This window comes from Peromyscus maniculatus, chromosome 9, assembly GCF_049852395.1.
Source record: "Peromyscus maniculatus bairdii isolate BWxNUB_F1_BW_parent chromosome 9, HU_Pman_BW_mat_3.1, whole genome shotgun sequence".
NCBI lineage: Eukaryota > Metazoa > Chordata > Mammalia > Rodentia > Cricetidae > Peromyscus > Peromyscus maniculatus.
In genome coordinates, this window is record NC_134860.1 from 120,221,753 (window position 1) to 120,236,826 (window position 15,074).

The 15,074-nt window shown below is 39.0% G+C and overlaps 1 protein-coding gene across 2 annotated transcripts in view; it reads left to right on the forward strand.

The window, feature by feature from the left end:
• Positions 1-15,074, forward strand: part of Pcca (propionyl-CoA carboxylase subunit alpha) — a 370,367-nt gene that overhangs the window by 108,392 nt on the left and 246,901 nt on the right. For both annotated transcript variants that reach the window (XM_042285330.2, XM_006978778.4), the window contains exon 8: positions 8,064-8,100. In XM_042285330.2, the coding sequence (XP_042141264.1) occupies positions 8,064-8,100 (37 nt within the window). The remainder of the gene's footprint in view (positions 1-8,063; positions 8,101-15,074) is intronic.

Sequence of the window (15,074 nt, forward strand, 5' to 3'; positions counted from 1 at the left end):
TAGATACAGCCCTTACTCATAGTGGTATTTTCTCTCTCAAAACCAGTTGCTGATTCTGTTCTAGAACTAGCTGAGGAATGCAGACTGTTTATCTCCCATGTGAAGGATAACAATATTCTCATCTAGAACTGGGGATGTGGCTTAATTGTAGACCTGTCTAGCATCATTTTCTTTTAATAAACTGTAAGATATTTGTGCAACACATTTAACAGAATCCACTGTCTTCAGCCCTGAGTATTTATATATTTTCTGTGTCTTATACATATTAATTCTCAGACCTGTCTCAAGAATGTCCTACAGCTAAGAGTATATGGCAGATTCATCCCTGTTTTCTTTAAAATCTTTCTTACAGTTATTAATTCTCTCTGTGTGCATGAATGCATGCCATGATGTGAGTGTGGAGGTCATGAGACAGCTGTGGGACTCGCATCTTCCCTTCCATTGTGTCATCAGGCTTTACATGCTGATCCACCTTGCCAGCCCTCAGTCCTGGTCTTCCTTTTCACTTTTAATCACACATTTAATTTAATTCATTATTTTTAATGAGTTTTTATTTTTGGAAATTATAACATAAGTTCATCATTTCCCTTTACTCCCTCTAACCCTCCCATGCACCCCCTGTAACTCCCTCTTGTTTTCTCTTAAAATATTGTTATATTGAATTTGTGACATGTTAAAGATGTTTTGCCTAGGAGAATTTTTTGTGAATAATGAACAATGTATATTTGGTAAAGTTCAGTATTTATGTTTTTATTTAAAAACTTAACATCTGTAATTGGGGTGAACTTGACTTTCATTGTTTTTTATGGAGTTTAAACTCACAGCTCTTTCATGTGAAAACTTACTGCCATGTAAAGACCAGTTTTTAACTTAAAAAAAAGAAATAGGGGGTTGGAGAGGTAGCTCAGTGGTTAAGCACACGTAATCCTCATCCAGAACACCCGAGTTCTGTTTCTAGCACCCATATCAGGTGCCTCACAACTGCCTGTAACTTCAGTTCTGATGGATAGCTCTAGCCTCCCAGGGCACCTGCACCCATCATATACATGATTAAAAATATATCTTCAGAGGGAAAAAATAGCAGTAGGGAAGCGCTATATATTTTACAAGAAGAACTTGTCTTGATGGCACATACTTATAATCCCAGCATTTGGGAGGTGAGGCAGGAGGATCCTCCAAGTCAACAATGGCCAAGAATTCAGAGACAAGTTGAGGTACTGGGTGGGGGCTTGGTTACTCTAAGTAAACAATGTTACTCATTTACAGATATGCTTACAGATGTGCAGATTAATTAATTAATGCATTTACAGATAAGGGGAGGTACTGGGATTGGTTACTCCCAAGTCAACAATGACTAAGTATTTAGAGACAAGGGAAGATACCGGGCTTGGCAATATTTTATGGAATGTACTTTATTTATCTGGAGACAGACTGAATCCTGCCTGCTTGAGTCCTCCTGATGTTTTGGGACGAGAAGTTCTGCTTGCATTTAAGATGACATCATATAACAGAAGTATTCTGATGGAAGTGGATGGATAATTGTTGATTAACTGGACAAATGATGTTTTAAACATAGGTGCCAATTTGCTAAGCGTTGAGGATTCAGTATAGAGCAAGACTCATCTAGTCATCGCCCATGGAGATTAAGTGTGAAATGACTGGCTGTCACAGCTGAAGGACGGTTGTGATGTGATTGCTTAGCAAAAGCGTCTGGCCTGGAGTGGGAGGACTGGGAAGGCCCTAAAGAGAATAGCATTTGAAGGGGACTAGAAGCCTGTTGTGCCCGGGTGGTGAGAGGATTGCTGTGGGATGTTCTGTAGGTCCTGTGGGAGCCCATTCTCAGGTTCTTTGTGGCGTTACCCAGCAGGTCCGTATAGAGGATGATTAGGACCATGGGCCTGAGTGCAGGTGTTTGAGATGGTCTGCACTTGGCTGTGCTGGGGGATGGTCTGTATGTCAAGTTGCTCTGATTGGTTAATAAATAAAACCTGATCGGCCGTGGCTAGGCAGGAAAGATAAGCGGGACTAACAGAGAGGAGATATAAAAGGACAGAAAGGCAGAAGGAGACGCTGCAGCCGCCGCAATGACCAGAGAGGCTGCAGCCGCCGCAATGACCAGAGAGGCTGCAGCCGCTGCCATGACCAGAGACGCTGCAGCCGCCGCCATGACCAGCAGCATGTGAAGACGCCAGTAAGCCACCAGCACATGGCAAGGTACAGATGTATGGAAATGGATCAATTTAAGATAAAAGCACAGTTAGCAAGATAAGGACAGTTGGCAAGAGGCCTGCCACGGCCATACGGTTTGAAAGCAATATAAGTGTCTGTGTTTACTTGGTTGGATCTGAGCGGCTGTGGGACTGGCGGGTGACAGAGGTTTGTCCTGACTGTGGGCGAGGCGAAAAAATCAAGCTACATTTGGCGCCCGAACTTGGGGCTAAAGAAAAAAAAGGGTTAAAGAAAAAAAGGGAAGAAAAAAAAAGGGACTAAAGAAAAAGGACAAATGAACAGGGATAAAGGCCGGTGTTATGAAAAAAAAAATAAATAAATACTAAAGAAGTGTCTGTGTTTACTTGGTTGGGTCTGAGTGGCTGTGGGACTGGCGGGTGACAGAGGTTTGTCCTGACTGTGGGCGAGGCGGAAAAATCAAGCTACAGAGGATGGTACTTTTCCTCTGACCTCGAATGTCCCACTTGTGCTCCCTTGAGCATTCCTTCACTTCTTTATTGGTTTATTCCTTCACTTTTCGTGCAACTGCTGCTTATTGAAAGACTGGTGTATCCAGGCTCTGGACTGGACATTTGAAAGACACTGCTGAACAGATTAGACAATGAAATCTAATCTGTGGAGCTTACAGTGAATGGAGTAGGGAGCCACAGAGGGTGGACAGCGCAAGTAATGCACCCCTGCTTCTTCAGGATGCGGTGAAAACTTCATGTGAGCAGAATCAGCTCTGGCATGCACCCGTACTTTGGAAGCTGAGGCAGGAGGATCATATGTTTGAAGCCAGCCCAATTACACAAATACCTGTCTTTCACTAACTCCACAAAAGGTAGCCAGAATGAGGTCATCCATTTCCTTGCTCCTAGGCGAAAGTTGAGTTTTCTTTCTTTTTTTAATTTTCATTTTATGTATATGGGTGTTTTGCATGTATACCCATGTGCCACCATGCATGCCTGGTACCTGTGGGGCCAGAAGAGAGCATCCGGCCCCTTGGAGCTAAATTTACAAATGGTTGTAAGCCACTGCATGGGTGCTGGAAATGGGACTCCGGTCATCTGGAAGATCAGAAAGTACTCTTTTTTTTCCTCCTGAGACAGGGTTTCTCTGTGTAGCTTTTGGAGCCTGTCCTGGAACTTGCTCTATAGACCAGACTGGGCTCGAACTCACAGAGATCCTCCTGCCTCTGCCTCTTTAGTGCTGGGATTAAAGGAGTGCACCACCACTGCCCAGCAGATCAGCAAGTACTCTTAACTGCTGAGCCGTCTCTCCAGCCCTTGTTGAGTGGTTTTAACAAGGCCTGGGATTCTCTTGGTTTCTCTGAGGCGCCAGCAGTTGGTGTTCCCCTCTGCTGTCATTTGTTAGTACTCTGTTCAGAAGCATCTGAGAAGGCTTCTAGGTATCATCTGGGATTGAGTTACACATCCCACCATCACACTTCCTGTTTATTACTTCTGTGGAATACACATCACAACATTGTTCGTTAGTTACTGTGTATCATATCTAAGATCTGGCTGCTCTTCTAGCCTGCAAGTTCCATGAGAACTTGGATGGTGCCTGCCTTCCCTCTGTGTTTTCAGGGCCTTGCTAGTGTATGGTGATATTTTATTTGTACTGAAATGTGATTTTATTTGTATGTTAATAAATAAAGTTGCCTGGGGGTCAGAGCTAAGAGCAAGCCATAGCAGAAGCCAGGAGGTGGTGGTGGTGCACACCTTTAATCCTGATCACATGACAGGCAGATAGATCTCTGTGTGTTCAAGGATACAGCCAGCATGGAGACACACGCCTTTAATCTCAATGCCAACCATAGAAGACCTGGAGGTCTGTACATACAGGCAGTGACGATGAGGTCATGTGGTTGGGTTTACAACCAATGAGAAGGCAGAATAGAAAGTCAATAAAAAGCACAAACACACAGGAAGTAGGTCTTTTTCAGAGAGGTAGGACAACAGCAACAGTGAAGGGTAAGGTTTTTAGCTCTGACCTCTTGGGCTTTCATCTCTGTATTGGCTTTGTGTTTCTTATTTAGTAAGACAGTTACATCTACACTGGTGGCCAGTCTTGGTAAGCAATCACTTGATGAAACAGAAGAGAATTTTTCTCTGAGCTTAGCCAACAGTCTGGACAAAGGTTGGGGGAGCCTGGGTTTTGGGTGAGACTGCAGGTTAGGTGGAATGGACTGGGCTTGGTGCTGGCCTTGGGCAGGTATGATGAAGCATTGAAGCATTGTCACAGATTCTGAACTTTGTTCTAAGATTTAAGTAGATTTAGGAATTTTTTTTGACTTATTTTAGACTTTTGAGACATGGTCTGGCTTTGACTTCACCATTCTCCTGCCTCAACCTCCTGTACATACAGGTATGTACCACCATACCTTGTTGCTCATTTGTTTTGATAACATTTAATGCCTTGACAATTGTTGCATAATTAAAAAAACTTTTAAGCATGGCAGATTTTGGTTTTAAACCATGAAAGTGTTATGGAGAACGGAATCATAATCCTATGGTAAATCTTAACCATGTTCTTAAGAACATAAAGTGTTAAGTAGCAGCCCCCATCCCCCCAGCTCGTGATAGGGCTGCTGAGCTTTTAAACTGTCTGCACAGGCGCTCTCCTTACCTTCAGAAGCTGGCAGGCCATATGGAATGTGCTGCTGCTGGATGTACTATGTTTGTCCTGCGTATCTTTGAGTTTAAGAACTGTCCTCTGAAAGCCCAGCCCAATTCACTATCTTCCTTCATAGTACCAAAGCCACCGAATTTCTAGGCTGTGTCACAGAAGGCCCAGCCCAGCAATGGCCTTGCCTTCCACCCTAACTGGTCTTCTCCCTCCTGGGCCCTTCTATTTCTAGAACACACTAAGCTCCTTTATAGTTACGATTCCATTGTATGCTGATTCTCTGTTAGGAGGGTCCTTTTTGGATAATCTAAAACAAGTTTTTCCTCTTACTCTGCCTGTTTCCATGAAATGTTCCTGTCAGTTCTCAGTTGACTTGCTTGTCTGCTTGACTTCTTGGTTCTCTTTGTGGACTAGTACTCTAGAAGGGCAGAAAGCAGATTGCATATACTGCTGCTAGGAAGTGTTTATTGGGATTTGTGTCGAAAACACATGGATCATAATTCTTTTAAATGGCTGTTTTGTATGCCATGTCAACCACTGTTTAGGTATTAGTCCTTTGTTGAAGGTTCATTAAATTGTTTTCCAGATGTTTTACCTCTCAAAATATCACAAGTGAAAATAATAAATTCTTTGTAAGTTTTTGTTCATGCATGTGAAGGAGGCATCCATAGGATAACTTTCTACAAATACAATCTGTGGATAAAGAGAGATAGGCTTTCAAAGTTTGATAAATGCCATCAACTATTTTGCACAGAGGTTATGTGCTTGCTTTGACATTGCAGTGTGAAGTGCTGCTTAAACTTATATCTGTGGTCACACTTCAGTCTGCTGGAGCCACAGTGGGACCCCCTGTGTCATTTCCACTGCTGGAGTGATGGCTGAGGTGGGTGTGTTTTATGTATCCCTTTAGAGTTGTTTTTTCTGAAGTTAATCATCTGTTTTTTCTGACTGATTGATGTCTGTCAGAAGTTTTATTAAATGCTTTATTCTATCCATAACCCTGTAAGGAAGTTCCATGGTGTCATATGTTAGTGCCATTGACTTAGGAGCTATTTAGAATTTTATCTGTTCCAATTTAATTTTGTGTAGCCCATAATATAACTAAATGTACTGAGTTGCATTTAGTATTTTTGAAAACAATGGTAATGTTTTATTATGTCTAGTACATAATAGATCTTCAATGATTTTTCTGGCTCAATGAATGACAAATGAAAATTTAATTTTTAAGGCAATTTGATTTTATCTGAAAGTTCATATTGCAGAAATTGATTTTCATAAGTAAACTTGAACATATACCTTAGAGAAAAGTTAAGATTGTTTTGTGCCATATAAGGGATTTTGGGAAGTTTCACTTTACATGTAAAACATAACATACACGTGTGTCATGTACATATATAAATACCTGACAAACTAGAAGAAATAGATTCTGGGTACTGTGCTTTAACCTTGCCTATTGACTTTCCTTGGATCCCAAGCTTTTTAGCTTGCAGTTTAATTTCTCGGAGACTATCTTTGGCAAATACACTATTCCACATTGACTGAAATGTTAAAAGTTTCCTTGTAGCTGATTATAATCCCGTCCTCATCAGCCCTCACTCTTCCTGTATTTTGTTCAAGAGGCACTAATTGTTCGCATTTGGCAGGTTTAACACTTCCTGACTAGAGGCTGTTAAAGGCAAGTATTCTCCAATAACTGTCACTGGCTGGAACAAAGAGCCTCCCAACTCAGTATGTGGAAACCATGAACATTCTTAAATGACCCTTTCGTGGATTTTTATCCTTCTAAGCAAAAATTTAGAGAATGTAGGGTTGGTGTAAGCAGCAAGGTGTAGGAAGGCAGTAAACCCTGATTTTTTGGGGGGTGGGGTGGGGTGGGGGTGGGGGTGAGGTAGAGATTTATCTCTGACTTAAAAACAATTGTTATTTGGAAAATCTCATTAGCAGATGTGACTCTTGGAGTAAAAAAGACTTAAAACTGATGTCGTTTTCAGGGTTGCTTTGAACTTAACAAGCACCTATTTGTGGAGCAGACTGGCTAATGAAAGGAAATTAAATTTTTCTGACAACTTCCCCTGCCAGCCTCCTTATTCAGGGATGTTGTTGGGTACTGAAGACTTTTAAGGAAGAATTTCTTTTCTTTTTCTTTTAAACTAGACATAAATGAACCAGTTATTTTCCCGGTCCCAGCTTGGGGAGGATTCTGTCATGATTGCTCTTCATTTTAAATGTAGTAATTTAAAAGCCTAAAAAAAATGCCAGCCTTCACTTAATGTTTTGAAGCTGTGTAAGAATTTCTGCATACTTATCAACTGGTGGTTTTAGAACGTGGCTGATAGCCCATATTGTGTTACTGGATTACAAAAAGTAATTGAATTGAGAAAGTGGCTTGAAGTTCAGAATTCTCTTTATCGTTACATGACAACTGTGTCCATGGAATTTGTACAGCACATGTCAGGTTCATGGTAGATGAACAGCTTAGGCTGGGGCAGTTTTTAGATGCTTATGATTTCAAGTATCACTGGTGACAAGTGAGTCAGTAAACACTGGCCTTGGACTTCAGAAAGGAGTCCTTAGCTTGCTCTTTCATACCCCCTTCACTCTACAGTTTGTTCATTTAATTTAAAGTTTTAATTTATGTACCTATCTACAACTGCAAGATAAAATATATGTACATGAGGAAAAGGGTAAAAAAATAAGAAAGGATAATGGAAATCACAGAGGTTTTGTCTTTTTAGAAACAATTGGTAATTCCTACGGGTACTGGAAATTTACTTACTTCTAGAAAATCGATGGAGCTCCTCCCAAACAATAGACAGTCAACTCCCCCTGCTGACAGAATCTAGGAAAACAGAGTATGTAAATAGACAAGCAGGCTGCAGACAAGCTTTAATGATCTGATTTACGACGGAGTATTGATTGTAAAAATCTAAATTCTGCCATTAAATTCCAGCAACTGCACCGAATCATTGGCAATTCTGGTCATGTTTCCTGCCAGCTCATTTCAAACCGCTTTGAGTTTCTTAATATAATAACGATGAGGGAGAATTTACATTCTACTTATGGTATTAATTTTACATTTCTCTGAATGAAAAGGGTTAGAAGGTTGTAAAATTGAACATTAAATGAATCAGAGGAGACAGTAGTGCAATATATGACTGCCCTAAAGACATTGTGCAATGCCTCATGGGATTAATGTTGAGTCTCATTTCCTGCCTTTACAGGATGCAGATGAAGCTGTCAGAATTGCAAGGGAAATTGGTAAGTCCTTAAATTAACTTTGGTAGTGTTTCTGTGTCTTTCAGCAGATACGGTTGAGCAAACATGTAATAAGTAATTCCCATAGAGCAAATAATATTTTAATAGTTTTCAGTTTCTGATTACTTGTGGCTCTGGAAGAATTTATCAGTTGAATTACCATATTCTATTATTAAAGTAGGATTTGCAATCATTTGATCTTAGCTCTAGCTCTTTCACAAGATGTAATCACTAATTAAAACAAGTAATTATCTGAAGAGTCCTGAAGATTGGGCACAATGTGTATTTGTATGTGAGCATTTGAATGTTGTCTGTTTCAATGTGCAAGACATAACACACATGATTCAAATTAAAATGTACTTGATAGGCTTGTTCAAGTTTTTACCCTTTTCTAAAATGTTAAATATCAACTTAATAACCTTGCTAGGGAAGATATAATAGAAAGTGAGAGGCGAGAACTGGACATCCTAAACTGGAGTGAAGAGAAAACTGAAGAACATTTTAAGGCTGTTGTATATTAAATTTTAAGTATATTTCTTGTGCTCATGAACACAATTGTATTTGAAGTGTTTGCTAATGGAAAAACTGAGAAAAGAAAACAAAGCTCTGAAAATGATAATTTTGAGTCAGATCAGTACTTGTATATATCTGACGGAAAGCTGTAGATAGGCAAGGGGCACCAGACACTGGCAGTACTTTAGGTACTGGCAGTACTTAAAGACCTACTAATACAGCGTCTTGACATTGCTGTGTTTCTGCGTTCCACATACTAATATTTTTGTAGCCCTGTCTTCTCACTGTGGTTTGTTACTTAGAATTTTTGCCTGTGATGGGAGAGCATTTGATTTGTCAAAGTTTATATAGGCATGATATGCAGAAACATTGGTCCAAAGTGATCATGGCATTAATATATTCTTGCAAATAGGACAAACTAGCATAGAGTCTTCAGTCTCGTGTTCTTCCTGAGCTTCCAGTTGCCTACATGGAGACTTCTTCTGTGACTGGAAAAGGTTTTTGGCTTATTGTGTCTCATTTCTGTTGGTTATAGCTAAATTATTTTGTTTTTTCTTATTGTTAAGTGTTCTTTGTTGTTTATTTGTTTTGGAAAACTGCCTGAGATTTAAGACCAGTGTATATAAGATAATATTTTATCTGTTGACAACATCTCTTATTGATTGCTTCTTCAAAGTTGCCAACATGTTCAGAAGCTTTTCAGTACTAATTTCACATTAAGACTTGGTAGGTTACATAATGCTGTTATCTATGTGTTAAATCATTGGTATCCCCCGTTCCTCAAGAAACACTGGCTTCTGAGACTTTCCTAAAGTAGCTTAGTTTTATTTATATACTTTCAAACTCAAAATGGCTTTTTAGTTATAGTTTAGATATTACTACCTATCCAACCATCTGTGATAATATTATTTTGTAATAGACAATATCTAATATTATTATTGCAATATTTAGAGGGATTTTGGAAAACAAGAAGAGCTTAGAGGATAATCAATCTAGAATTACATGCCTGTGCCATGCTATGAGTTGCACATCCTCCACTCAAGAGCACTTCCTTTGGTGACACAGTGGCATGGATGCTTAGCCCTTACTCCTGCCCATCATTGTTTACAACCTGTGGTTTCTCAGCAAACCACTTAACCATAGTCACTCAGCTCCTCAGTATTTGGAAGCTGGTCTTCAGTGTCCTCTCTTACTGAGGTCCTCTGAATTCCATCCAAATCTCTTTCCTTCAGTCTTGGGTGGGTCCTTGATGATTTCTTCCTCTTCCCTATGTTTCTTCTAATTCTTCCCGTGTTCTCTCTCATTTGTGAAGTACATGTTTGTAATTGTGGATATTAAATAGAAGCTTGTAGTGAAATGAAACACAGTAAAGAAGTTGGGTTATCAGCTTTGCAAGACTTAAGGAATTTCTCAGAGAACCCTTCCAAATCACTCAATGACCTCCAGTGAAACCCTTTCCTTCAGTTGCCTTCCAGAATCAATTACACAGTATTCAGGTGTGTGTGTGTGTGTGTGTGTGTGTGTGTGTGTGTATGGGTGCACCATTTGGTGATGTATCAGGTTTTTTCTACTATATTGTTGAGGTATATCACACTTATGTTTTGGATGGCCATTGTAAGTTCACTTAAGATTGAGTCCATGGGGGGAAATATATATGTATTTTTTAGCAACAGAGTTATAAACATATATTTGAGCCTGTTTTATTGTTGTTGTTTTTTGTTTTTTGCCAGTTTCTAACTTTTCTTGTGTGATTCATGTCCAACATTTCTGTTTTCTTTCTCTTTTGTGTTGCTGGGGAAGCAAGGCCTGGGCCTTCCATTGCAAGGCCTACTCCCTGCCACTGAGCCGTGCAGCCTCCACCCTGTTCATAGACTGTTGTCTTTTACCTCTTTTTGTGCTGTGTGGTGAAAGTGAAAGTTCTATGTGCTCTCCCTCTCTCAAGTTTGTATTTCCATTCTGGAAGCATCTATATGCTGCCATATTATTATTATTATTTCAAATTTGAAATGTTTTTTTCCATGTGCCATCCACTTTGGAAATGCTATTTCTTTTTTATTATTGAAGTTTTCTTATATTTGCAACTCAGATTTTATAATTTTTAGAGATAAGTTATCCCTTTTTTCATATGTATATATTATACTTTGTTAGAAATGCTATTTCTAATGCCAATTCTTAGATTTAATTATTTTTACTTACATTTATAGAAAACTAAGGAATAGATTGGTCATTTGCTCAATTTTAGCATCCTTTGGTTTAAAGTTAAATTTCTTTGTTCAAAGACCATGTTTTTCATTATAGTTTGGCTAATTTATTGTGATTTGGGAATGAGCACTAAAATTTCATTAACTACAGTTGTGTGAAATACTACAGGTACTTAAACCTAATATATGTGGAATTAAAGAATGAGACAGCTTCTGATGATTGACAGGGTGAGAGATGATTCAGTCTTCATATATTACTTCTATGGATTTGTTTGCATCCCTTATTCACACTCCTGTTGTTGTTGTGCTATTGACACCCCCCCCCCCCCCCCCGTGACCTCAGGGTTTAGAGATAGGGAGCTGTTGATCTCTTGTCTTTAGCTCCAGTCAGGAGCCACAGTGGTTAGTGGGCTTCACCCCCCCCCCCCCATGCTGTGGCTTCATATCCCCACCCCCCCCCAATCACATTGGCTTTCTTGACTGCCCTAACTTTCAGGGCCTCAGAGGAAGAGACAGGAGAGTCTGGAGGGCATCCTCATATCCTGGCCTGGGTAACTCCTCAGAATCTTTCATATCTTGGTTTAAATATCACATCCTCTCTGGGATTTGTCCCACTCAGTCACTCTGTCTTCTGCTGCAAACCACATTTCTGAATAGTGCTCACACCAGTTATAGACTGTATTCTTAACTTTTCCCAGCTCCTTATTGTGAAACATTCCAATCATTCAGCCCTTTTGAAAGAATTTTGCAGTACATAGTATATTCTCAACATCAAGATCAACATCAAATATAAATATTTGGCTAGGTTTTCTTACTTGTCATATGCTAATCCATCTTAAAAAATATTGTGTGTGTGTGTGTGTGTGTGTGTGTGTGTGTGTGTGTGTCCACACACATTCATATATAGGTAGGGATTAGAAGATAGTTTTGGGGAGTCAGTTTTTTCCATCCACTATAAGTACTAGTGATTGAACTTAGGTCATCAAGCTTGGAGGACAAGCATTATTACCTACAAATGTTCCAGCTCACCTGCCCCTATCTTATTTTTATTGTTAAAGTAAATTTCATATGCTGTTACATGTCTCACTAACTAGTCCAACATATAAGTCATTAACTGAATTCAGTATTTGTGTAGCATTTTATTTCTGCAGATAATAATGTGAACACATTTTGTATGTATTGCTGACTTTGATATATGTATGCATTTGTGTAACTCCAAAGCAAGAGTTCAAAACCTACAGCATTCTTTCATTGCTCCTTCTTTGTTAGTCCGACTCCTACTAAAACCCTGGAGATAATCACTTCGAACTCTTAAGTAACTATTAAAAAGAGTGAAAATCTTATTCATAGGAAAAAATAACAAATTGGAGCATGACTCACACAGTGTTGTCCTTACTCTGCAATGCTTCTAGGTTTATCTTCAGTCATTGTCCTTTGCTTAGCATAGTGTGGAATTTTCTGCAGGAAGTATATTCTTTCCTTCCACCATGTGGGGTGCAAGGATTGAACCTGGCTTATCAGGCTTGGAGGCAAGCACCTAACCTGCTGAGCCATCTTGTTGGTCTCGGAAGTAAGTTCTGTTTATCTTTATAAGTGGTTATTTTGTCTTCATGGAGTCACTGTTTTAATAGAGTTGATCGTTAGTTAGTTTTCTAGTGTTTCAGAGCATTTGTTCATAAAACAAGTGGTTTTCTAGTACCTGCTAATGGTACTGATCATCAGTTCTATCAGGGTGCCCTCGTGGTCATTAGGGTAGGTAAACAGAAGTTTATCGTAAGACGCAATCATAGGGCACATTTTACTGAGCCTCACTGCCTGTCTGAGAAGCGATGAGCTTGGCTTCATGTGGTTCTGAAACTCATGTTTGGTGTCTGTGTTTCGAGTTGGTCTTTGGAGCTCCTGCCTGTGTTTCTGAGTGGCACATAGGGCTGCACTCCGGGTCCTTGTATGCCCTGGCCATGCTTCCCTCACTCCTCTTCCGCCTTCCTCTTGGTGTGCTATGGCTTTTTAAAAAGTAGTTCAAGTTGTTTATACAGAAGAACTAATTATCAGTGTTTAAGAGAAAAATATTTAGCTAATCGTGAAAGCCTTTATTTTCTTTATTTCATGCTGTTTAGTGTTTTTTCTCACATTTATGTTATACTGAAGAAATCTCTGGGAAAAGATAATTTATGCTTTCTTCCAGATCTTGCATCTGGATAATTTTTTTGGTAATTTGATCTTCAATGAAAGATATATTTATGATCTAAAATTTAATTAAAATGCTTAAGGAAAAATTATATTGTAAGGTAAGATGTTAAAATGTTCTTTGTGAAGTCCATTAAGGAATCAGATATTTGGTGCTGGGGATAAGCTCTGAGGGACAGTCCTGTAGCTAGTACAAGGCTCTTGATGCAGTTTCTAGTGCACATATAACATGCATGCATGCATGCGCGCACGCACGCACGCACGCACGCCCAGAGATGTTTCTACTTTTCTACTGAAGTAATGCAGCTGTATGAGTTTAGAACGACACTCCTGTGAGATGGAAGAGTGCGTTCTGTGATCTTTTTCCTTTTTTATGGTCATCTGGGTCACTGATACTTTCCTGTGCTTTCCAACATACACATTAGTGTAACTGCTTAAGTTCTGTTTGTTTTAGCATTGCATTTGCTTGGTCTCTTTTGTTTCAGTCTTTCCTCTTCTTTCTTTTCATTGTTTGTTTTTGCTGTGCCTCTCTCTCCTTTTCCTCGTTCTGTTACTCTGTTGCAAACAGACTGTATAACATCCAGGTAGTGTGGAAACTTCCAGCTGGTGAAGGTCTGCTTTAATCTATACACCCCAGTGCGCTGATTTCTGGTTCCTGTAGCCGAATTAGATCTACCAGCTTTTATTTGCCCAAGCAGTGAAAGATAAGCCAACTAAGTCACTTTTCTGTAATGTCTACTCAGTTTTCTATGCCAAATTACCAGCATTCTGTATTGGGTAATTGTACTTTATAACATGTTTTGATTCTATCTTTACATGCACAGTATTGATTAATTCTTATTTAAACTAAACACACTTAAAATATTATAATTCACACTTATTGTTAATAAATAGATAAATATTACATTTAGTATTAAAATAATATTAATATACTAGCTTCACATATTCATAACTATATTATTAATTAAAATAGTTTTTATTAAAATGCAAATATATCAATACATATTTATTTCTGCACATATAAGGCTTAGTGAGGAAAGACAAAAATATGCTGTATTCACTCTTATTTTTTTAAATCATTTTTCTATTTGGAAAAACTCATAATTCTTTTTTAAGGGAACAATAGTAGATTTTGCCTCTATGTTCACTATAAAATGGTTCTTTACTTTTCTTTCTTTTTGGGGTGTGTGTGTGTGTGTGTGTGTGTGTGTGTGTGTGTGTGTATGTGTGTGTTTTATTTTGGTGTCAGGGTGATGCTGAAGGTTTGGTAGATTTGGCAGGGAATCCTTCTGGTCCTGGGTTTGCCTGAGAGGCTTTTTATTACCATTTTAATCTCTTGATTGTTATGGATCTTTTACAGTTGTTTATATAAGTCATATGTGTTTGGAATTTATTTCTTTTACATTTCCCAGGCTTTTCGAATATTGGTTTTTAAAATACTGTACCGTGATCCCTGGGTTGTTGTTGTTGTTGTTGTGTGTGTGTGTGTGAGAGAGAGGGGGGGGGAGAGAGAGAGAGAGAGAGAGAGAGAGAGAGAGAGAGAGAGAGAGAGAGAGAGAGAGTCAGTCTTACTATGTAGGCTGGCCTGGAGTCACAATATAGACCAGGCTGGCCTTGAACTCATAGAGATGTCTGCCCTTGCTTCCCGAGTGCTGGGGTTGAGGCATGTACCACCATGCCCAGCCCAGTTCTTAGTTTTATTGGAATCTGTAGTCGCCCCCTTTTCATTTTTAGTTAATTTGGGTCTTCTCTCTCTCTCTCTCTCTTTTTTTTTTTTTTGGTTAATTTGGCTATAAATTTGTTAATTTTATTTATTTTTTCAAATACCAACTCTATTAGATTGAATCTATGTATCCTTTAGTCTTCATCCATTAATTTCTACCTTGATCTTTATTATTTCTTGCTTTTTTTATTACTGCTTTTAGGTTTGGATTCTTGTTTTTCTAGTCCTTGAGTTGTGTCATTAGGTTGAGAGCTTTATAAAATTTTTATGTAAACTCTCACCTGTAAATTCAGAGGAGCTTTGTGGGACTTCCTTAGCTGTGCCCCAAAGGTTCTGCTAAGTTGTGTTTTCAT